The sequence below is a fragment of the Mucor mucedo genome (assembly GCF_025094135.1).
Source record: "Mucor mucedo strain NRRL 3635 chromosome Unknown EV154scaffold_24, whole genome shotgun sequence".
NCBI classification, from domain to species: Eukaryota; Fungi; Mucoromycota; class Mucoromycetes; order Mucorales; family Mucoraceae; genus Mucor; species Mucor mucedo.
In genome coordinates, this window is record NW_026252308.1 from 236,168 (window position 1) to 258,863 (window position 22,696).

The 22,696-nt window shown below is 35.7% G+C and overlaps 12 protein-coding genes across 12 annotated transcripts; 4 read left to right on the top strand and 8 right to left on the bottom strand.

The window, feature by feature from the left end:
• The first annotated feature begins 25 nt into the window (after positions 1 to 25).
• EV154DRAFT_501532 (uncharacterized protein) lies at positions 26 to 1,640 on the top strand. The gene is made up of 8 exons (XM_051600703.1): positions 26 to 151; positions 240 to 280; positions 337 to 408; positions 468 to 596; positions 654 to 741; positions 847 to 917; positions 972 to 1,343; positions 1,424 to 1,640. Exons 1-8 carry the CDS (start codon positions 43 to 45, stop codon positions 1,484 to 1,486), a joined length of 945 nt encoding a protein of 314 aa, XP_051459964.1. The 5' UTR covers positions 26 to 42; the 3' UTR covers positions 1,487 to 1,640.
• An 804-nt stretch (positions 1,641 to 2,444) lies between these two features.
• Positions 2,445 to 4,038, top strand: EV154DRAFT_501537 (WD40-repeat-containing domain protein). The gene is made up of 5 exons (XM_051600704.1): positions 2,445 to 2,629; positions 2,689 to 2,777; positions 2,835 to 3,060; positions 3,119 to 3,270; positions 3,343 to 4,038. Exons 1-5 carry the CDS (start codon positions 2,488 to 2,490, stop codon positions 3,997 to 3,999), a joined length of 1,266 nt encoding a protein of 421 aa, XP_051459965.1. The 5' UTR covers positions 2,445 to 2,487; the 3' UTR covers positions 4,000 to 4,038.
• Positions 4,039 to 4,064: 26 nt separating this feature from the next.
• Positions 4,065 to 4,489, bottom strand: EV154DRAFT_582938 (uncharacterized protein; the record flags this gene model as incomplete). The annotated part of the gene is made up of 2 exons (XM_051606688.1): positions 4,065 to 4,189; positions 4,255 to 4,489. The coding sequence occupies 2 exons, from the start codon at positions 4,487 to 4,489 to the stop codon at positions 4,065 to 4,067; spliced, it is 360 nt and encodes a 119-aa protein (XP_051459966.1).
• A 113-nt stretch (positions 4,490 to 4,602) lies between these two features.
• Positions 4,603 to 5,490, bottom strand: EV154DRAFT_416727 (uncharacterized protein; the record flags this gene model as incomplete). The annotated part of the gene is made up of 3 exons (XM_051595753.1): positions 4,603 to 4,833; positions 4,935 to 5,102; positions 5,170 to 5,490. 3 exons carry the CDS (start codon positions 5,488 to 5,490, stop codon positions 4,603 to 4,605), a joined length of 720 nt encoding a protein of 239 aa, XP_051459967.1.
• Positions 5,491 to 7,716: 2,226 nt separating this feature from the next.
• EV154DRAFT_145822 (uncharacterized protein) lies at positions 7,717 to 9,087 on the bottom strand. The gene is made up of 3 exons (XM_051594083.1): positions 8,838 to 9,087; positions 8,368 to 8,785; positions 7,717 to 8,305 (listed from the first exon to the last, which is right to left on the bottom strand). Exons 2-3 carry the CDS (start codon positions 8,752 to 8,754, stop codon positions 7,790 to 7,792), a joined length of 903 nt encoding a protein of 300 aa, XP_051459968.1. The 5' UTR covers positions 8,755 to 8,785; positions 8,838 to 9,087; the 3' UTR covers positions 7,717 to 7,789.
• Positions 9,088 to 9,719: 632 nt separating this feature from the next.
• On the top strand, positions 9,720 to 10,136 carry EV154DRAFT_501541 (uncharacterized protein; the record flags this gene model as incomplete). Its single annotated transcript, XM_051600705.1, has 2 exons — positions 9,720 to 9,920; positions 10,053 to 10,136. A coding segment is annotated over one exon (201 nt), but the record flags the coding sequence as incomplete, so codon positions are not given.
• A 330-nt stretch (positions 10,137 to 10,466) lies between these two features.
• On the bottom strand, positions 10,467 to 11,741 carry EV154DRAFT_549880 (uncharacterized protein; the record flags this gene model as incomplete). The annotated part of the gene is made up of 5 exons (XM_051604896.1): positions 10,467 to 10,753; positions 10,824 to 10,992; positions 11,062 to 11,166; positions 11,427 to 11,551; positions 11,691 to 11,741. The coding sequence occupies 5 exons, from the start codon at positions 11,739 to 11,741 to the stop codon at positions 10,697 to 10,699; spliced, it is 507 nt and encodes a 168-aa protein (XP_051459970.1). The 3' UTR covers positions 10,467 to 10,696.
• A 339-nt stretch (positions 11,742 to 12,080) lies between these two features.
• EV154DRAFT_479306 (uncharacterized protein) lies at positions 12,081 to 13,212 on the bottom strand (the record flags this gene model as incomplete). The annotated part of the gene is made up of 4 exons (XM_051598249.1): positions 12,081 to 12,317; positions 12,556 to 12,874; positions 12,927 to 13,064; positions 13,124 to 13,212. The coding sequence occupies 4 exons, from the start codon at positions 13,210 to 13,212 to the stop codon at positions 12,081 to 12,083; spliced, it is 783 nt and encodes a 260-aa protein (XP_051459971.1).
• A 3,747-nt stretch (positions 13,213 to 16,959) lies between these two features.
• On the bottom strand, positions 16,960 to 19,033 carry EV154DRAFT_146040 (beta-lactamase-like protein). Its single transcript, XM_051594084.1, has 5 exons — positions 18,494 to 19,033; positions 18,212 to 18,440; positions 17,990 to 18,155; positions 17,549 to 17,926; positions 16,960 to 17,490 (listed from the first exon to the last, which is right to left on the bottom strand). The coding sequence occupies exons 1-5, from the start codon at positions 18,597 to 18,599 to the stop codon at positions 16,984 to 16,986; spliced, it is 1,386 nt and encodes a 461-aa protein (XP_051459972.1). The 5' UTR covers positions 18,600 to 19,033; the 3' UTR covers positions 16,960 to 16,983.
• EV154DRAFT_416844 (Alpha/Beta hydrolase protein) lies at positions 18,660 to 19,616 on the bottom strand (the record flags this gene model as incomplete). Its single annotated transcript, XM_051595759.1, has 2 exons — positions 18,660 to 19,458; positions 19,558 to 19,616. 2 exons carry the CDS (start codon positions 19,614 to 19,616, stop codon positions 18,660 to 18,662), a joined length of 858 nt encoding a protein of 285 aa, XP_051459973.1.
• Positions 19,617 to 20,372: 756 nt separating this feature from the next.
• EV154DRAFT_393748 (uncharacterized protein) lies at positions 20,373 to 20,699 on the bottom strand (the record flags this gene model as incomplete). Its single annotated transcript, XM_051595147.1, has 1 exon — positions 20,373 to 20,699. A coding segment is annotated over one exon (327 nt), but the record flags the coding sequence as incomplete, so codon positions are not given.
• A 540-nt stretch (positions 20,700 to 21,239) lies between these two features.
• On the top strand, positions 21,240 to 22,695 carry EV154DRAFT_501587 (uncharacterized protein). The gene is made up of 6 exons (XM_051600706.1): positions 21,240 to 21,511; positions 21,574 to 21,652; positions 21,711 to 21,825; positions 21,929 to 22,009; positions 22,162 to 22,413; positions 22,473 to 22,695. The coding sequence occupies exons 1-6, from the start codon at positions 21,277 to 21,279 to the stop codon at positions 22,677 to 22,679; spliced, it is 969 nt and encodes a 322-aa protein (XP_051459975.1). The 5' UTR covers positions 21,240 to 21,276; the 3' UTR covers positions 22,680 to 22,695.
• The last annotated feature ends 1 nt before the right edge of the window (position 22,696 follows it).

Genomic DNA, 22,696 nt, shown 5'->3' on the forward strand with positions numbered 1-22,696 from the left:
TTTTATTCCCTTCTTTTTTATTTATTTACAAACAAAAGAAAAATGCATGATACAGGTTTTTCATGTTGCTGTGGTCAGAGCGAGTGTGCTCGTTTACAGGAATTTAACGAATGTTTTAAAAAGACGGAGAACGACGCACGTTTAGCAGCAGGTAAAGATACCCTAAAGTATCACTTAGAAACGTATCACTTTTAATATTAATGCAAAAATAAAAAAAAAAAAAAAAAAAAAAAATCCAGAATTTGGACAAGCACTTTTACAAGAACAAGACAGCGAGTTAGTAAGTATAATTCTAATTACGCGGTAATTTCTTTTTATCGATAATTTTTTTGGTAGCAATACAATCTAGTAAAGGACAATTATCATGAATTAAAGCAATTACGATGGGAAAATAAACAATCAAATGAGGTTAGAAGAAAGTCTGAAATTTATGCCCCCACCCTAAATTTAATTTAATAAAAAATTAGATGATTCAAATGTTGACGTTGAATACACTGGAATTGAAAAAACAGATGCAAGAATACAAAGAGAAAAATAAAGTTTGTGAACGATTATTATCAGTCAAAACCAAAAGTGAAGAGAATCTCAAGACACAGGTAATTGCAAATCTCTATACACAAGAAATAAATCACTCATTTTTTTTTTATGGATAGATTTCGGATTTAAAGCAAGAATTATCTCAATTGAGAAAAGCAGAGAATAACATGACTAGCAAATATAAACGACTTCATCAGGGCCATGGTAAGGGAAAAAAGAGAGAGAGAGAGAGAGGCATGCACGAGATCATCCGCCGCCGCCGCACACACACACACACCATCAGAATGCATTCTAAATTGATTAATATAGAAACACTTAAATTAACACACGAGGCACTTGTACAAGAACATGATGGTTTCTTGCTCAGACAGAGATCTAAGGTAATACAAAAAACAGGGTAAAAAATAAGAAATCTTACGCCCAATATCAAATAGACACCACCACCCCCTTTCATATCCCCATCACCCTCCCCACCACCACCACAAGCACCACCAGCAGCAGCAGCAGCAGCAGCACCAGTACAAATAATGCAATCCAAAGTCATTCCACAACCGCATGTGACAGTCACGGATCCTTTCCAATCACTCCATGCGGTAACACAACAAACATTGGATAAAATTAATGCAACCGATACACGAGTCCTGAACCGTCGATTAAAAAGGGTGTTTGACATGTCTGAATTAAGCGACCTGAGTAATTCGATCCTTAGTCATATCTCGAATGATCTCAAAGATTTCCAAGATCAATTCGATTGGGTGGACGAGAAAGACAACCACTTTTTCCCCTTGGTGATGGTGATTGAAGCGCTATTAAAAGAGGTGTGTACCATGAAGATGACATTGAATGATTTGCAGGCAGATTATGTGATACGAATTGAACGCCTTACCATTATACAACCTATGCTCTCTGCGTATCACCAACAGCGACATTTATCAAGGCTAGAAAATGAAAATAAGAAGAGCTTTATGAAAAACTTACTATCCATATTTACGTATATTAAATAAACAAAAACAAATAATAATAATAATAAAAAAAAGGAGAGATAGAGAGAGGGGGTATAGTTTAAAGTCCTTGAGAGATAAAATCCCAGATTCTCTTGGTCGTGACTGAACTTTGCTTTGTAATAGGAAGGACCGTCACATCGTCTGTATTCTCGCATGCTTTACATACATGTTAATACCGTATACACAACCATTCTCTTTAAAACTTACTTAATGTAGCCTTGTGCACACTCATATCCTCTTCCACAAACATGTGAACACCCATACCATGATATAAAGCCAATTCGATCCTAGATAGAATATTAGTCTTTCCTCCTGTCTTTATGAGTCTGAAGGGCTTACATTTCTTGGGTATCACCCATACTGAGGCTAGCACTCTCTGCCTCTTCATTCAATTCGGCAGTCAGAATTTGTAATTGTTTCTTTAATTGTCCGCTTCGAATGCTTTCTTTTTTATAGTTGTCATCGTCATCTTTTTCCTCTTGCTGTCGAATCTCCATGCGCTGTGTAATGTTTTCATAACTTTGTCTCAATGTGCTTTCCTTTTTATTTCCACTATCCCAGCGTTCTTGCAGCTCTAGACACTTGAGTCAGTTACAAAGACTCTACAAATAAAGGAAGAACTATACCGTTAATTTCTTGCTCTAATGCTTGAACGCGTTTTTCTTCTTTGGCGAGAAAACTGTCAATCTTGAATTGGGTTTCATGATCCACCTCTGAAATTTCTGTTTCTGTCACTAATTGAACCAATCGTTCTAGATCTGCAATGTTGTCTTGTATAGGCTTCTTCATTAAAGTTGAGCGATGGTCAAAAGGGGAATTTATGTCCCCGGTCACACCAGATTCGCACTATGTTTAAACATAAGCCACCCTAAAAGTAGGACAACTTTCTTTTTTTTTTTGCCAGCATTTTTTTTTTCTTCTTTTGATTGTGTCAGAATTTATAAAAATGTCTTCAGAACAAGAACAAGTGCAAGTGCGATTCACAACTCAACAAACAGAATATGCAGTCAGCGATGCTGCTATTTTGTTACCTTCCAACATTAAAAAGGACGGTCTTTCCGAGATTGTCAATAGCTTGCTTGACAACGGTAAGAAAGCATGCAGATCTACTTTTTAACATGTACTCATTGTTTAATTTGTAACATAGACAAGCCCATTCCTTTTGATTTCTTAATCGATGGTCAACTTTTAAGAAGTAGCATTGTGGAATATTTAAATGCCAATAGACTTTCCACCGTAAGTCTTTTCCCTTCTAAAAATTATGTCACGATGTAAACTCAACACCCAATGTAGGAAAACCTTGTCACCATCGAATATGTTGAATCCATGCTCCCTCCTACCCCTCTTACAGCCTATCAACACGACGATTGGATCAGTTCAGTAAAGGGACACAACGGATTATTCGCTACCGGTTCATACGATAACATGGTTCGATTATGGAACTCAACCGGCGAATGTGTTGGTACATTTATGGGCCACGCTGATTCCGTCAAGAGCGTTGCCTTTGGTCGCGTCAATGGTATTATATAAAGTTGATGTTGATATTCCGTACGAGTAAACTAACAGGTTATTATCAGATTCAACCGCACAAGTTTTCTCTGGTGGTCTTGATCATGCCCTTTTGGGTTGGGAATACTCAATTGAAGATGGATCTCATCGTTTGATGTATGAATGCAAAGGACATAAGGGACCTATCGAATCCGTTGCCCTGGATGCTCAAAATAAATACGTAAGTTTTTCTCTTTTTTTTTGCATCTTGTATGTACCCTGACATAGACATTAACCGCTTATATCCCATCAGGTTGCAAGTGCTTCAGCAGATGGCCTTGTCAAAGTATGGACCACCACAGAACCCACTGAGGATGAACCAGTCGAGACAGGAGAGACAAATAAAAAGAGAAAAAAGACAGAAAAGACAGATGGTAGAAAGCTCAAGACAAAGTGTATTACATTAGAGGGACACGTGGGTGCTGTGAATGCTGTTACTTTCGACGATGCCAGCAGTAACACTGTATATACAGGTGGTTGGGATCATTCTATTAGAAGTTGGGATGTTGAACAACAAGTTAATTTAACAACAAAGAACTGTGAAAAGGTGGTGCTTGATGTGGATTATTCCAACGCTTCCAAACTTTTGGCTACAGGTCATTCCGATAACACTATCAGATTATGGGATCCTCGATCAGAGGATGGCACCAACGTCAAGTTGAGTTTGCGTGGTCACTCTGCTTGGGTCTCCTCTGTTTGTTGGTCAAAAACTTCTGAATTCGCTTTATGTTCAGGTTCTTATGATTCTACAGTACGTGTTTGGGATATCCGTAGTAAAGAACCATTGTATACCGTCGAAGCTGAGGATAAAACAAAGAAGGATAAGGTCTTATCTGTCTATTGGGATAATGATAAAATTCTTAGTGGTGGTGAAGAGAAACAGCTTAAAATTTACAGCGCAAAAGCTTAAAATAAAAAAGAAGAAAGAATTTTTTTTTTATTATCATCATTTACTACTTCTACTATCCAATTAATTTAAAAATAGATTTTATTACGGGGTGGCTCAACAATATCCCCGTTGCAAGGGCAGTAATGCTCTACGCATTCTTGCCACAACTCTGTTCCATCCGTCACATCCGAACAAAATGAAAACACACCATCTAGTTTTTCATAATAATGATTTAGTCTTTTTGTGTGTAATAATCTGTATTCATCCCAAATTTACCTGTGTAAGCTCGACAGACCGTGGTATCATTCAAGGTGCCATCTTTGCGGTTAAAGCACATACATAATGTTGAATCCGTATTTTGTGCACTAGGTTTAGACATGATACACTTGCAGCCAATGGTATTCACCTTGATCTTTTTAGCCGCTAGCCGATTGGACAATGGGGTGACTGAACTTGCTGTCATGACAACAGTCATCATTGTAAACAGTGTTGTCAAAGCCAAGAGTTTCATGTTTTAAAAAATAAAGTAAAAGAAAGATAAAAGAGAGAAAGAAGAGGATGATTTTATTTATTTTTTGATTTTAATATATATTTATACATAATTCATTTATAATTAGTATACATTTAGTTGGGTTCGATATCATCATTGTATTGTTCGTGCCAGATCCATGAATTATCTTTTAGACCGTTTCCTTGTTCTTCTGCTAGTCTGTAAAGCTGTGCAGCTTTGACATCATCTTTTTCGACGCCATGACCATGTTTATAGCAAAAGGCCAAATCGTTCATGGCATCTGTGTTGCCCATAGTGGAAGCCACCTGAAAGTAATATGTGGCTATTGCTACACTCTTGGGTACCTAATTAATTAAAACCAGCTTTAATGACTTTCTTTCTTTTTTAGAGGATCAGACGGAAGCCCCCTTCTTTTTTAATAAATATAGATTTATATGATATGTACCTCCCAGCCATGCCAAAAGAACTCTCCCAATTCATAAATAGATAAAACTAACGATTCTATTTTAACTGCAGATATAAATCGGTTGATACCAGATTGTAAATCAAATACAGGATATTCAGCTGCTTTTTGAAGAAATCTTACTGCTAGTGCAGGACTCTTTCGACAGCCCTGGTTTTTTGAGAAAGAAAGGGTTAAAAAATTGCCAGCTTTATAAATAGCAAACGGACTACGTTACCCAGCCATGTCTCAGGGTCAAGCCATAAAAGAAAATGCCCAGCGGAGATTCACTCTCGGCGGCGACTTTCCAATGGTAAGACGCTTGTTCGAGTTCACCCTTTTCATAGGATGCAATGCCTAGTAACAGGTCTCTTTCACCGTCGTCACGGTCTAAAGTGTCATGACTTGGATTATAGGTGGATGAGATGGAGACAGCTGCTGTATGTAAAATATTTTCAGAAGCTGCATAATAGTCAAGAATGGCGGATGATGTATTGTCCTCTTCTGTTGTGACACTCACCCCATTTTTACTATCATTCGAACAGAGCTGTCCAAACATGGATCGGCTTCGTTTGAGTGGCGTTGCTGTAAAAGACTGTAGCTGTAAGAACGAACTCGATTTGGACATGGGTTTCTTCAGGATTTTCTCTCCATCATCATCTGGATCGATCATGGCGGTTTTTAATAATAACGAAAACCGCTTTTTTTTCTTTTGCGTCGTTGTCTTTTCTTCGGTACTCGCTCCCTTTTCCATTTTTAATATCTTTTTAAGCTTATGTATCATCATTTTTTTTTTAAATAGTGTAAAAAATTAAGAAAGGGAAAAGAAGTACGTTTTTATTCCTTTAAAAAAATCTATATATACCATCTCTCTCTCTCTCTTTCTGTCTTTCTCTCTTTCTCTCTCCTATTTTTTTTTTTTTTTTTTTTTTTTTTTTTTACATGTATCATCACGTGCATGCCCGTCTTCTTTTTGTGTATAAACTGTGGCAAAACAACAACAATTCTATCCCTCTGCCCCCATCAATTTGTTTACTTGTTTATAACGAATTGACAACGCCATCCACTCAAAAAACCGGCTGGGGTCTAAAACAAAATCACCCGTCAGTACTACCTTTGAATGCATTAACCTTCAACAACAAATAGCATCCATGTATTAAATAGATCCAGGAATTTTCACGCTTTTTTTTTTTTAAAAAAAACAAGAGAACTCATCCCCCTTTCAAGGGAGAGAAAGCTTTTTTCTCACAAAATGAATTTTTTGTCTCCTTACATGATCTCATATGAATGATCAAACATCACTGGTTTATTCTCTCCTTTGTCAATTGGAATTCCATTGATTGCACTTTTTCTGGTCTGTACAAGGGCAGATATTTTATGTGGGCTCGTTAGCGTTATTTTCAAAAGAAAAAAAAATATGTCAAGCATACTGTAAACAAATACATAATAAGGTTCATCGCATTTACATTCTCAACATGATACACAATCTAATCATTTTTTTTTCAGCTCCATTGTATCCACAACTTCTGAATCACATACATAGCATATCAGAAAAAAAAAATTCATATAAAATTAAACAAAGCTTGACATTGCAATGTATTCATGTGCTTTATCATGCAAGAAAAGGAACAGCTCCATCAAAGATTGAGTTATACCCACAAAAAAGGAAATGAAAAAAAGCTGTAGTTTAGATTTTATTTACAATAAAAATGATGAACAAGAATTGGTTTTTGTCACAATGGGATCATCATTTCTTCATGAAAAGGGAATAGTTGGGATATTATAATCTTGCAAAATATTGTGAAGGCTCATTAATAAATCATCTCCCTCCCATAATACATGCACGTAATGCTAAAAATACATGCAAAATTGTTTATCGGTAATTTAGCAATATAGTTAAGTAGTAAACTTTATGAAGCCTAAAGAGCACATGAATAGTTGCGCTCTAACTTCATAATATAGGGGTAGTAAGACTTATGATGACGACTACAAGATGTGTTCCAGGTGTGGTGTCGAAGTAGAAGTAATTATGGAAGATACAATAAAAATTAATGTTTTATTTCAATAAAAGAAAACAAAGCAGAGAGTCCTATCATATTGAAGATGACATTTGAATTATTTATAATACTGTATTTAATATAAGTACATAGTGTCTTCTTGCACTATTTCAGTTGAAGATGAACCCGAATGAAAAAGTCTATCTGTTCTATAAGTATAGATGCCGAGCTATTCCTATTTTATTAACGAGTATGTCAGACCACCACACTATGCTTTAACCTGAGACTAGAGTAGATTGCGTATCATTCAAACTTTGTTCGTACTTATTAGAAATGGCATGTATTGTCGTATTTAGGTACGATTCGCTTATCTAAGATTATATAAGCAAATCGTTGAAATAAATAAACTGTGAAATAAAAACAGCCCTTGATGTTGCATATTATCATGCACATGAGTACACTTCTATACAGCGTCTCCCACTACGAGTGCACACTTCCATATCATTAAGTGCATGATTGGTTAAAAATCAGCACTCGATTCAATTTTTAATCATCATATTCATAGTTCAACTACAACTTTCAATAGGCATAGTCACCGAAATTGTAGCTGTTCATCTTTTATTAGAAATATTGTATACTTTAAGGTGTAGTAAAATAGGTTTTTGGAAATTTGAATAAAATGATAAGAAAAAACAGCGAGTCAAAACTAAGACCGAAAAACTAACTAAGGAGCATCCGCCATGCCTGCTACGATTATCTATCTTATTTTTTGTTTACGAATCTTATGATTATTATGTAATATGATTTATGGGAAAGTTTATTCTGTTAATTGGAGGTGGATTCTAGAATCTCTTCCTGGTTCTAGCTGCAATTACTACATAAGGAATGGGCATAGGATGGGCATAGGATAGGCATAGGATAGGCATAATATAAGTGAAAGAATAGGAATAGGAATAGTATAAATAAAAAATAGAGATAAGAATAAAAATAGGCATAAAAGTAGATAAAGGGCATAGGGATAGATATAAAGCATAGAGATACAAAAAAACCGAGAGGTTCACCCCCAACACCACTAACAACGAGAGTTTCACCAATTTCACCACACAAAGCTTCACAAGAGGCTAAAAAAAAGTGAAGGACTTGTAAGTCATTACTTTCTTCATCTTCTTCTTCATTATTTTGTGATTCTCTATTATCTGTCTCTCCTTCATCATTATCCTCATAAATAAAATCGTCTTCATCTATGACCACCGATGATACCCACTCAAGGACGATACTTTGTTTTTCGGAGGTCTTAGGCTTGTCTATTTTATCAATGGCATCATTGGTATTGCGTGAGTAATCGTTATAAATTGCCGAAGTGCTATCAATAATTTCCTAAAAATAGGGAGGAAAAAGATATGAATAAATGATTACTTTTTTATCTGTATGTTACGTACATCGATCATTGAAAACCCATCAAGCAATTTTCCGATTAAGCCCCCACAAAGTTGGCGATATGTTCGGGGGTACTGCATGGCATTAATCTTTTCCAAAAGATAATCGTTTTTATCAATTAAGCTTAAGACAAATACATGACAGTCGATACCCATGATCATGACAATTGGAATCTTAAGAGCCTTTATAGATCGAACGGGAATTTGGGGCAAAGTTTTAGCTAGGTAATTCAAATGATACTTGTCAGTCAAAACTGCCTTGGCATTGTCATGATAATATTTACCTTTGGTTGCTGCTCTTTGTTTTTCAAATTCACCATTTGAAATATCAAGTTTCTTGGTGTCGCTGCTGATAATAAAACGTATGTCAAGCTTGAAATCAAGTGACATACGCTTGCATTTATCAAAGATGGTATATACCCTAACCAAATTAGTAAATCAGAGAAAACATTTATGGCTTTTATGCAACTTACCATCGTAAAAAGTGTAACTTGAGTGCGCTCGCAAGCACACCAAACTATTTTTTAAAGCACCCTATTAAGGTCTCTTTAAATATAGATTTTTTTTTGTGAAATATTACATTTTTTCAAATGGAATCATCAAAATATAATCGTCCATAAAGACGATTAACAAGAGCTTCAATTTTTTATCAGTGTGAATAATTTTGATCGTTTCCAAATATAGAATTAAAATCTGATGGGTCCAAAAACCTTCTATCAGATTTTAATTCTATATTTGGAAACGGTCAAAATAATTCACACTGATAAAAAATTGAAGCTCTTGTTAATCGTCTTTATGGACGATTATAGTTTGGTGATTCAATTTGGAAAAACGTAATATTTCACGAAAAAAAAATTTATATTTCAAAATACCTTCTTTAAAAAATAGCTTGCGAATCAGGCCTGCGGAAGCACGAGGCTTTTCAGAGCGCAGCGTACCGAACCATAGTGAAGGTCAAATTTTTTTCAAATAAGTATGACCAAATCTTGATGATCATTGAAAGCTCAGAACACTTGGAAACATAACTGTCGGTTAACATGTGTGGGGTCAAAACATGTTTCTCAATTCCTGAATATAAAAAAATTAATTTTCATCTTCACCAGTACGTTAAAAGTTTAATCCTTACATGTTGATATAGATTCTTTTGAATCTGATGTGTTCTTTTGACACTTTCTTATCCTGTCAATCAAGCTCCAGGCCTTTTCCAATGTCTTCATAGTGTGTATCTGTGATAACAATAAATAAAAAACCGACCTCCAGCCGGCTTTATAGGCGTCCTTGCCGATCGGGACCTGCGGCCAGAAATGTTTAGACCTCTGTATTTCTTTTAAACGTATTTTTATACCACTTACAAGAATACTGGCCAAGACCAGCAGGCCAGTATAAACACAACTATTCACAGTGAAAAGACTGTTATTCACAGCGAAAAGACTGTTATTCACAGCGAAAACACTGTTATTCACAGCGAAAACACTGTTATTCACAGCGAAAACACTGTTATTCACAGCGAAAACACTGTTATTCACAGCGAAAACACTGTTATTCACAGTCATTGAGTTCCAAAAACTCAAGATCCCTGCTTAGGAGGTCGCCCTCCTATAGCAAAGACTAGCCGCAGCCGCAATATCGCAATATATCTTTTTAGATTTAGCGTCTTTTGAAAGAAACAAGAGTCATTACTTACTAACCTTTTTACGTTATTTGCTACTTTCATACGATAGAAAAAATATGTTAAGGGAAAAGAAAAGGAGAGGAATAAAGTGTGTGAACCAGCTTTATTTTTAGGCTGATAAACAAGAGCTTATGTCAGAATGATTTAATTGCTTGTTTCATAATCCATAATGTTGGGGCCTTTACTTAAAATAGAAACATTGGCAAAACCCTCCAAGCAAGTCAGAACTTGATAGTTGTCTATCTGCGTTCCAGTAGTAGCTTGTAATGACAGTGAAGCGAAAATCGATCATCCTATGAACTTTAGATGAGATGACATGTCAATCGACGTAAAGACTTATGTGTAGACCATCGCGTGATTCTTAAATATACGTTCGAAGAAGAAAATACGGAGTTCTAGACATCTCCCCTGCGGCCCTCTCGTGTGATTTTTTTTTTTTTTTTTTTTTTTTTTTTTTTTGCCGTTCGGCACTAACAGTCTCCCTCTCCCAAGTGTACATTAAATCATTAAATGCTAACAAAATGTGTATGTTGTTTGCCATTAAGAACTGACAGCCCCTCTCTAACTAATTTATTAAACTCATTTGTCAATTTTTATTGTGGCTGTGAACATTAAAATGATGACACTTTCAAGCATTGTTTTTCGACGACACAGTATTTTTCACCCTTTATACATAGGCTTTCTAACTCTGTAAACTACGTGAAGAACGCCAAATATCTGCAAATTAGTAATATAAATAGTGAAAAATTTAGAAATAAATAAATAAACAAACAAATGATTAGCTTACTTTCTTCACGATATGTTCGAAATCTTTAACAACAGATTCACTTTCAACTGGTTGTGATCGATGACCATACTTTGCTTTGAGTTGGTTTTGAATACGTGCACCACCAAGAAGTTTGACATGAGAGGATGCCGTGTTGATTGACATATCAATTATTCCATTTTTACTTAACCTTTTTTTAATGAGGAATAAGGTTTATGTCAGAGGAAATTATTTTGTGCATGTAATTAGATAAGCATACTGTGAGAAATATTTCGACTTTGCATCCTTAACAACAATACTATTTGCTAACTTGATCAAATTTTCGCCTAAAGTACCATGGGTACCGGGTATCTCTTGCCGATGGCTATAATTACAAAAAAAAAAAAAAATATGTTAGTGCTTATGTAAAAAAAAACAGTGGTAGACATACTCTTGGTGTTTTTGTTTGTCGGGATGTGCTACGTAAAGAGACCCTCCGTGTTTGCTGTTGGCTTAACTGTTGGGTTGATGTCAGTCTATCAGATGCTTTAAAGAGTTATCGATATAATGATCACTTACTTTTCAGTTGCGTGTTCTTTTTTATGGGAATCGCAGAGAAGGTGGGTAGATCAGGTTTATAATAACAATTGACTCTGTCCAGAAATGTTGTTTAATTTGGGTGTATCTACACAGTAGTTTTGGCCGGTGTGAGAACATGTTTTCACTGAATATGCAGCACGATACTTGTCAAGGTAGTCAGTATCTTGTATCTATTCCAATACACACTTCTTCTAATACTAATGTACATAAGAAAAAAGAAATGTCGTCCAGATAATGTTTTATAATTACCTTCAGTATTTGCTTGTTTAATTAATACGACAGACAACAAGTTAGATGAAAATGCTTTACCATTGGTTTGTTAAACCAAATTGGTAGGTTTGAAGTTGGTTCTTGGTTCATTCAGTGCTTTTATAACTCGCTAGTTTATGTGTCAGGAAGAAATTGTTGGTTTAAAAAAAAAAGATAAGAAGTGTGGGAAACCAGAAATCGTTTTTTTTTTATTTATACATACGACATAATCAAGTCACATGCAGTGTGAAGTAGTATTAGCATTAATTTCTTTATTTCAAATTTTTATTAGCTATCTTCTATGCTCCATCGGGATATTGGAAATATGCTTTGGGATTGAAAAAGGGCACCAAAAACTTCTTATTTTATTTCTTATACAACCCATCCCTTTGAAAATAACCTAAGGCATAGGGATACAAATTAGAAAAAAAAAAAAAAAAAGTAAAGAATTTATTGGTCATTATTTTCTTCATCTTCTTCTTCCTTATCATTAAACTCTCCATCATCTGTCTCTCCCTCATCATCATCTTCATACACGGAACCTTCCTCATCTAAAACTACCGATGATACCCACTCACAGACTATACTTTGTTTTTCTGAGTGTTTAGGCTTGTCAATTTTATTAATAGCATCACATATGTTACGCGAGTAATCATTGTAAATGGCCAAAGTGTTATCAATTATGTCCTAAAAATAGGGAGGAAAAAGATATGAATAAATGATTACTTTTTTATCTGTATGTTACGTACATCGATCATTGAAAACCCATCAAGCAATTTTCCGATTACATATCCACCAAGTTGGGGATATGTACGGAGATACTGAATGGTAAAAACTCAAGCATCATACCAGAACATCCTCAAATGTGCCTTGGACGGAGGAAACGTATATACAACGCTCGCCAAAAGTATCCCAATGGGTAGACTTTCTTTTCCAAAAGATAATCGTTCTTATCAATTAAAGCCAAGATAAACACATGACAGTCGATACCCATAACCATTACAATTGGGATTTCAAGAGCCTTGATAGACCGGACGGGAATTTGCGGCAAAGTTTTAACTAGGTAATTCAAATGATACTTGTCAGTCAAAACTGCCTTGGCATTGTCATGATAATATTTACCTTTGGTTCGCAAATTCGCCGTTCCAAATATCCAGCTTTTTGGTATCGTTGTTGAATAAAAACGTATATCAAGCTTGAAATCAAGTGACATACGCTTGCATTCATCAGAGATGGTATCTCCCCTAACCAAATTAGTAAATCAGAGAAAATATTTATGGCTTTTGTGCGACTTACCATTGTAAAAATAATGATGCCTGGGAGAAATATTGCTCAAATAGATATGACCAAAACTTGATGATCATGGAAAGCTCAGAACACTTGGCAACATAACTATCTATTAACATGTGCGGGGTCAAAACATGTTTCTCAAGTCTTGAATATAAAAAAATTAATTTTCGTCTTCACCAGTACGTTAAAAGTTTAATCCTTACATGTTGATGTAGATTCGTTTGAATCTGATATGTTCTTTTGAGACTTTCTTATCCTCAATCAAGGTCCAGGACTTTTCCAAGGTCTTCATATTGTGTATCTGTGATAACAATAAATAAAAAACCGACCTCCAGCCGGTTTTATAGGCGTTCTTGCCGATCGGGACCTGCGGCCAGAAATGTTTAGACCTCTGTATTTTTTTTAAACGTATTTTTATACCACTTACAAGAATACTGGCCAAGACCAGCAGGCCAGTATAAACACAACTATTCACAGTAAAAATACTGTTATTCACAGCGAAAACACTGTTATTCACAGCGAAAACACTGTTATTCACAGTCATTGAGTTCCAAAAACTCAAGATCCCTGCTTAGGAGGTCGCCCTCCTATAGCAAAGACTAGCCGCAGCCGCAATATCGCAATATATCTTTTTCGATTTAGCGTCTTTTAAAAGAAACAAGAGTCATTACTTACTAACCTTTTTACGTTATTTGCTACTTTCATACGATAGAAAAATATGTTAAGGGAAAAGAAAAGGAGAGGAATAAAGTGTGTGAACCAGCTTTATTAGTAGGCTGATAAACAAGAGCTTATGTCAGAATGATTTAATTGCTTGTTTCATAATCCATAATGTTTGGGCCTTTACTTAAAATAGAAACATTGGCAAAACCCTCCAAGCAAGTCAGAACTTGATAGTTGTCTATCTGCGTTCCAGTAGTAGCTTGTAATGACAGTGAAGCGAAAATCGATCATCCTATGAACTTTAGATGAGATGACATGTCAATCGACGTAAAGACTTATGTGTAGACCATCGCGTGATTCTTAAATATACGTTTGAAGAAGAAAATACGGAGTTCTAGACATCTCCCCTGCGGCCCTCTCGTGTGATTTTTTTTTTTTTTTTTTTTTTTTTTTTTTTTGCCGTTCGGCACTAACAGTCTCCCTCTCCCAAGTGTACATTAAATCATTAAATGCTAACAAAATGTGTATGTTGTTTGCCATTAAGAACTGACAGCCCCTCTCTAACTAATTTATTAAACTCATTTGTCAATTTTTATTGTGGCTGTGAACATTAAAATGATGACACTTTCAAGCATTGTTTTTCGACGACACAGTATTTTTCACCCTTTTTACATAGGCTTTCTAACTCTGTAAACTACGTGAAGAACGCCAAATATCTGCAAATTAGTAATATAAATAGTGAAAAAATTAGTAATAAATAAATAAATAAACAAATGTTTAGCTTACTTTCTTCATGATATGTTCATATTCATCAACAACAGATTCTCTTTCAACTGGTTGTGATCGATACCCATACTTTGCTTTAAGATGCTTTTGAACACGTGCACCACCAAGAAGTTTGACATGAGAGGATGCCGTGTTGATTGACATATCAATTATTCCATTTTTACTTAATCTTTTTTTAATGAGGAATAAGGTTTATGTTAGAGGAAATTATTTTGTGCATGTAATTAGATAAGCATACTGTGAGAAATACTTCGATTTTACGGCCTTAAGTAACATTGGTACTAGGTTTTCACCTAAAGTACCATCAGTACCAGATTTTCACCTAAAATACCATCAGTACCAGGTTTTCACCTAAAGTACCATCGGTACCAGGTTTTCACCTAAAGTACCATCAGTACCAGGTTTTCACCTTAAGTACCATCAGTACCAGGTTTTCACCTAAAGTACCAACAGTACCAGGTTTTCACCTAAAGTACCATCGGTACCAGGTTTTCACCTAAGGTACCATTGGTACTAGGTTTTCACCTAAAGTACCATGGGTACCAGGTATACGAATAGTATCCCTTGCCGATGGCTATAATTACAAAAAAAAATATGTTAGTGCTTATGTAAAAAAAAAACAGTAACTAGTAGACATACTCTGGGTGCCTTTGTTTGTCATGATGTGCTGCGTGACTGTGCTCTTTTTGCGTTCTGTTATGATAAGGTCAGTTAACCAAAGGCGTGAAAAAATATGAATACAAAGCTTTGCTTACGTTGGTTTCCATGTCCTTTGGTTTAGATTTATAAAAAACGTTAGTAAAGGATATTTTTGGAAGGGTTAGTACTTACTTCTTCAAGAGCAGCTGTTAACTGCTGAACATGGTGACGCTCAGCAAGAGTCCCAAGCAGTTGTCGTTCCTCAGCAAGTTTTTCCAGTTGTTGTAATGAGTTTGACATAGTTTTACAAATTCAATCCAGCTATTGAATGAGACATAGCTAATGGGAAATTCTTTGGTCAGCGTGAGGACTCTTGTAGCTCTTGCTTTCAGTCGTAGTGTCTTGTAAAAAGAGTTACTGTTGAAAAAGAGAAAAAATCAAAAAAATCCTCCTTTTAATGTTTTTTATTTGGAGTATCTGATATATTAGACGGAGCATCCGCAGCAGTTAGTTAAAAATAGTCTCTATTTGTGTGTTAATTTCTACTGCGTTTCACTCATTTGAGAAAAAAAAATCGTGCAACATCGGATTTTAAAAAATTAAAACTTTTTCATGATGCATGAACGATTAGCTAATGCAGATTAAAAAGATCTATAACAGTTAAAATGACGAAGATTCATACGAAAATAAGACTCAAACAAGCAGTGTACATAATACTAGAACTAATAGCTTTTTTTATGTATATTTGTTCAAGCACTTAAAATGGATCAAATTACATAATTAAAGAGGCCTTTAAAAAGTGATGATTTAATCTGCCGTTCCTAATGTCATAGACACATCCTAACTTAAACTATCTTGAATACCGGTGTCTCGATGTATACAAACGTCGACAAGACGCTCTATATTTAGGATCATCTATTTAACCATGTCTTATTTAAGAATAATCTACTCAGAATGAATAAATGATTAGACATATCTGTATTTTCTACTACAGCCAACTAAATATAAAAAACTTATGCATCTTTTGACAGCTACCGTTACGCGCTATGTTTCTGATTTTCTGTAACTTGAACAGAACTATAAGAGTGTCCCAGCTCGGTTGATCCGGTTTGATGTTACTTTGAATCAATTCAAACGAGTAGAATTTATTTGATGTAAGGCGGGAAACTTTGTATTTAGATTTGTTACAAGACCAGGAAGAGTGACTCAACACAACTACCAGAGACAGTTGTCGAACATGAAAAAGGTTCAATTTTCTCATCGCAGCAGTCTATTTTACCCAAATAAAAATAACCATTCTATCGCATTACTTTACCATATTATTTTATCAAACACCACAGAACGAACATATTTACTGAAATAATAATAAGAGAAACGACCTTCCCTTCGAGACTTCAGTTCACGAGATTTCAATATATATATTTTTTTTTTTTCATGTTTTAAGGCGGCCTATTTTAATAGCCGTAGTGTTGCATACTATCAAATATGTTGTCTGTTTTGGCTTTACTACATAAAATTAAGTTTATGACTTGACTTTTGTTTATCCCCCTCCCCACATTTTTGAATAGTTGACATTTGCTTATTAAGGTTGGATTAGCTGGTTTTCTTTTATATAGTGTATTCAGTTTAAGTTTATTTGACAAATCGGCTAAATCCGGGGGGGGTTATAATTGATAAATCGTGGAACAACTCTTGCATACATGTTTATGAATTACTTTTTTTTAAAAAAAAGAGAAAGATTCAAAGGGGGAGGGTGTGAAAGTTTTTGCTGCGAGAAGTTTACAGATTGAACTTAAATTGAGCATGCAACCTCTATTTTATGCCGTATGTAATAAACAAGGAGTCTGCACTTTTTTTTTTTTTTAATTAGGGGAGCATGCACCTTTTCTTTAAAAAAAAAGTGGGAAAAAAAGGATATAGTTTGGCTTAGCTTTTTTTTTTTTTTTTTTTTTTTTTTTTTTTTGGTCTCGGATGCTTACAGGGGAATTGGATTATTTTTGGACCCTAACCTTCGTTTTTTTTGTAGACGCTTCATTGACTTTAGTAACTTGTATGTGTTCTCTTTTGTGATAAAGGGCTCGTTGTCGGGCTCTGATTCTGAGAGAGATGGTTGCTGGCGAATGGATGGTGTGACAAGAACATGATCTTGAGTTGGAGGTATGGACAGGATGATGGGCGCGTATGGGGTGGTTGTACATGAAGAATTACATGATGAAAGGTAATTAATGCTACTTGGATTACTACTATGCTGATCCATGGAGGATCTCAGTTGACAGGATCCTTGTTGATCGTGCAACACGGGTTCCACATCCAAAGATGGTGATGTATCCAAGGTACATCCTTCTTGGGATAATAATAGTCTCATTTGATCCAATGATTTCCATCCACCACGGACCACACAAGGGGTGAATTCACTAGGCTTTACGAACTTATGAAAAAAGACAATTTCAGATAGCGAAGAGTGGGTTGAAAAAGGCAAAATCTAAATCAAGATGGGTGAATATTCATAGAAAAAAAGGAGAGAGGGGGAGGTGTATTACCATCCTTTGTAAGGGCTCACAATCCCATGGAAGATCCGAGTTTAATAGGCGTCTCAATGGTGAATGTGGGAAAGCTTTTGTATTTTTGTTGGGTTTAGGGTGTATACTGATCGTATATTCTTCGTGTATGTAGCATTCTTGATCCCAGTGACACGAATGAAACCGAGTTTTTGGATCTGTGGTCAGTATATCGTCAAATAGAGAGTTGGCATGACAAAACATATTATAACGTTGTTGGGATACATGTATTTTTTGTCCAAAGTTTTCGGTGATGGAGATCCACATTTCTTCGTATCCAACTGTCCAGCAGTCTAGATACATGTGATGCGTAACTGGATATGATTTTATCAAATTAACCAAAATATTGATGGATTGAGTCTTTAACAAGGGATTAATGATGGAGAAGATCTTGGTGTACAGAAAGAAAAAAAAATATTATACCTTTGATATGAAGTTCCTTTTATCGGGATAACAGCAGGTGGTATCCATATACAAGTTTTTAATACGGTAGGATTGTAGACAATCTAATTCGGCCTTGACAAAATCAGGTTCAGCACGCATATCACCAGTGTATAATACAGTTCCGTTTTTTCCCTCGACCAAAATTCTGATTGTATTTTCTCGTTAGCTTCAAGTTAAACGTCAATTTCTTTTTGTGCTTACAGTGCTGCGCCTGGACAATGGTTCGCTGGTAGAAAAGTGAACTTAATGGTGGCGTCGGCTGTAATAGTCATGGGTTGATGATAAGGTATAGGAATCAAGCATTGTTTTAAATGCTTGTACATTAACTGTTTCGTAGATCGGTTCTCCAAGAGTGGAAGTAACAAAGCTGTTTGTTCAGTGCAGTAAATGCTCTGGTTGAAGTTGATATTTTCAAGGCCTCGTGTGTGGTCTATGAACCATGTGAATGGAGGGAAACGCAAATCAAGGAAGATGAGTGTGTACCTTTATGGACATGACTTAAAATGTAATGCTTTGGTGTGTCTGTTGTAATGAAATGATCGATGGATAGAGTAGGGTATTCTTTAATTCGACCATGAAAAGTACTCATACAAAAGAAAAATTGTTTTATTGGTTGAGAGGAGAGGAGAGGGGGGTATAATTATGATTTTTAAATGGGTTTAGTGTATTTTTCAGCTATTCCTCTTATAGCCCATTCCATGACACCTTCTTTCCAGACCAAATCATGGCCTTCACTTTCCAAAATCTTTAAGCGAACATCTTGTAAACTATTGGCAAGGATTTCAATGGCCTTTTGGGGAATAAGACCATCTTTATCACCCCAGACAGCGGAAACGGGTATTTTGATATCCGAATAATTAAAGCCAAACATGTGGTACTTTTCTAGTGCGACCATCACATCACATAACTGACCTTGACTATAGGTTTCTGACATTCTACGCTTATTCATGGCCAGATACAAGGACATGTGCTTAGGGCGAACGAAATGACGTAAAGGACGATGGGGAGGAAAATCCGTCAAAAGAACGACATCATCATCTAAAGAAGCTAGTAATTCATCCTCTTCAAATGCAAGCATTGTGTTTCTTGATTTTTTATCGCTGCTATTTGATCTCCTACTGTCATCTTCTTCTCCGCTGGATTTATTAAATACCCAGATGACATCGAGAGCTAAAGATATTGTTTTTGCCACAAGGGGTGCAGGCAATCGCCGAGTCCATTTAAAGGTGTTTGCAGCTTGTGTTGAAACCCAGGGAGAGATCAAGTAAATGGGGCCAGCTACGCGTTTCTTGTAACGATGTGCGATGGCTAAGGCAAATACAGTACCTACGGATTGTGCAATGATACTGAATTGTCTGATATGTAAATGATCACATAATTGAACTACTACATCTCCCCATTCCAGCGCTGTCATTTTCTGTGAATTACATTCTTGACTTAGGCCATAACTAATTAAGAAAAAAAAAAAAAAGTAGACAATGAATTTCTCTTTCTTCTCGGGTTGTATATATCTATTTTTTCTGATGGTTGTTACTTTGGTTTTTTACCCTGGACGCTCAGGCCAAATCATTCTTAAACGATGTTTATAGGCGAGTTCTTCAAACATAATTCCAACTAATCTGGTACAACCATAGCCACCAATAACAATCACGGGATGACCACCTTCGGGACCATACTCTGCAAAGCCAACACAGTGAGACTTTAGTCGAGCACCTGAAACGGATTTATATTGAAATGTCTGATGGAGTCGAGATTCTCTCAGGACGTCAAGCCGAGGTATTCCACCGCCACCACTAGTTCGAGGTATTGATTGACTGGATGCAAACCTCGATGGAAGTCTTCCGGGAGAAGGTGTAGATGGTTTATTCCGACGACTGGGTATAGGTGTTGACTGTGAGCCTTGAACAATGAGTGTGTTCATGAAATGTTGGTTTTTGCTGAATGGGACAAAAGAAAAAAGGAAGAGAGAGAAGGTGCACCAATTATTTATTTTATTATTATTTCAGATTACACAAAAAAAAAAAAGAGGGGGAGGCTTGTGTGTGAGTTAGAGACACTTGCTCATGACCCAATCTAGCATTTTCATACTCCATTTCTTTTCTTGCTTTTTATCCAGTGATATCAATCGAGATAAGGGCATGACTAAGGCCACCTGTAAAAGATGGTATTCGTGGAGCGATTTTTGAGAGATTTCATACGAGTATTTCCAGCGTCTTTTAGGTTCGAAGCAATGTAAACCTTCTTGTTTTACTTGTATTTTGCGGTTAATGATTTTGTTGGTGTCACCACCGACTGCTACGGGAAAATCTTTGCTTTTTATAGACTCCGTGTCCAAGAAATTCACGGACGCGTTATTCAAATAATAATGATCCGTCATTGACAGGGTACGGATCACTGGAGATGCCTTACTTGCATAGTAACGTCTAGGCCTCTTATCGGTACAGGTTAGATACACTGATAGATTGATGGGATCAAGACGTGTCACCTCAAATTGACTGACCATCTTATTTCTTCCTTCTTGATCAATCATAAGTGATATTTGAATAGATGGTAACCGATAATGATTTAATACGTGAACTCCTAATTGATACATTCTTGATGAAACTCCAACTACTCTTCCTAGTGTCTCTAGGTCTATAATAGACTGCGAAAGAATTTGGATCACTATTTCATCCGGTAGCCTCTCAAACTGTGAGATCGAATATGCTTGTTCCTGAGGTGGTTTTGGAAACAGCAAGGAAATTTGGCTATAAATCATTTTGTTTGATAAATAAAAAGAGAGTGAGAAAAAAAAAGAGAGGGAAAGAAGAAAGAGATTATTTATTTACTTGCTCCTTTAATCTCTTTTTTGAGAATGAATCGCTTTCCCTTTCAGTATAAATGCATGTTTGAAATCACTCAGCAAAGCGAGTGAGAAAAAAATGTTCCGATTGTCATTGATGTAAGCATAAATGTATGCTTTTAGAGAGTGTGAAAGAGAAGATGTTTGACTAAAATAGAAGGTCCGGTGATATCACACTTGCATAGATTGACAAAGACGGGGGACAGTAATTTAGGACAATAAGCATTACCTTGCCTGTTTGTCAAATAGTGGCGCGACACAAAAAAAAGAAGGGGGAAGCATTCACTATTTAGCATAAAACTTTTTTTTTTTTTACAACGTTACACGTTAAATTACACTATTTCTACCCTCGAATTTTTTTTGTTGTTGTTGTTATCTGTCTTTCTTCTTTTTAATAACTAATTAATTCTAAAAAAATATATATATGTCGATGCCCAACGTTACTATTCTGATGAGTTCACCTCAGCCGGATATTTGGGAACTTGCATCACAAGTTGTATCACTTATAGGCATCACCATCATGTCATACATCTTTGGTGTGAAGACGTTTAATGTACAGTTTAAGTACCTATCGTATTCACGCTGGTTGATTCTCTTTTTATACTTCTTTTCTTGGGCATTTACAATTTCTTCCACTATATTTGTTTCTACAAACAATGGTAAATAAAGACTTGGTTTTTTATTTTATATTTGTTACTGAAAAGGGTGATCGTTTTCATAGGAAATTTTCTGTCTTGTAAACTTTCAGAATTAGCTTGCGATACATTTTATTCTGGAACAAAAATCATTATCTATGCCTGGTAATGAAAAAAAACTTGTTATTTAACTCTGCGTAGTACTAAAATAAAAAGAATCCAGGTTAGTGGAAAAGGTCTGGGTGGTGTCTGCGGCAAGACAGTCAAGGTGGAAGACCAAATCATATCAGCTTCATATCATCTTTTTGACACCGTATATTGCAATCTTTACACTCATGGTATGGTCTTGTCTCTTTAGAGACACTTTTTAAACTTTCTGTATTCTCACTCCCTTTTTTTTTTAAAAAAAAAAAAAAAAAAAAAAAAAAAAAAAAAAAAAAGATCGTCTATCATTATGCGGATATTGAAGCGGAAGGTGTCTGTATCATTGGATTACAACCCATAGCAACTATCCCTTTACTTGTAAGTTATTTGTCTCCTAGCAACCCCCCATAACCCATAAAATGACTGGTTTCGGTTAACGTTTTTTATGTTAGGTATATGATTTTGTAAGTTCTTTTTTTTTTTTTACGGTGTATTTATTTAGGAATAGGCACAAACAACTTTATGATTAGGTTTTTAACATGTACATGACTGTCTTATTCGTGAAACCCTTGATGAATACAAGTGAAGGATTAAGAGTGAATTGGAAAGCGTCGAGACTTCATGATGTCGCAAAGCGAACGCTTGTGGCGTCGATTGTGTCGCTCGTTGTTTCGTTTGCTAATATTTTGACATTGACATTATTGAACGGGAAGGAAAGAGGTGTTCTTTGTCTTACATGCTGTGTTGTGGATGTGACCATCAATGCGTTGACAATTCACTGGGTAAGGGACAATGGAGATTTAAAAAAAAATAGAGTTTTTTTAAACCAAAAATTAAATAGGTTACAACAAACAAAGGAGCTAAAACTTCAAAAGAGCTAGACACGTACAAGGGGACACATAATCAAACAACCGAAGATTCATTTGCGGATGAGGATATCTTACAAGAGGAATATGGATTTGGGTATCGACAGGAGGATTTGAAATCTAGTCGACCTTCCTCTTTACAAGAATCTCAAAGCAGTAGAAAATCGCTCACTAAAAAATAATCATAATAAAAACGCCT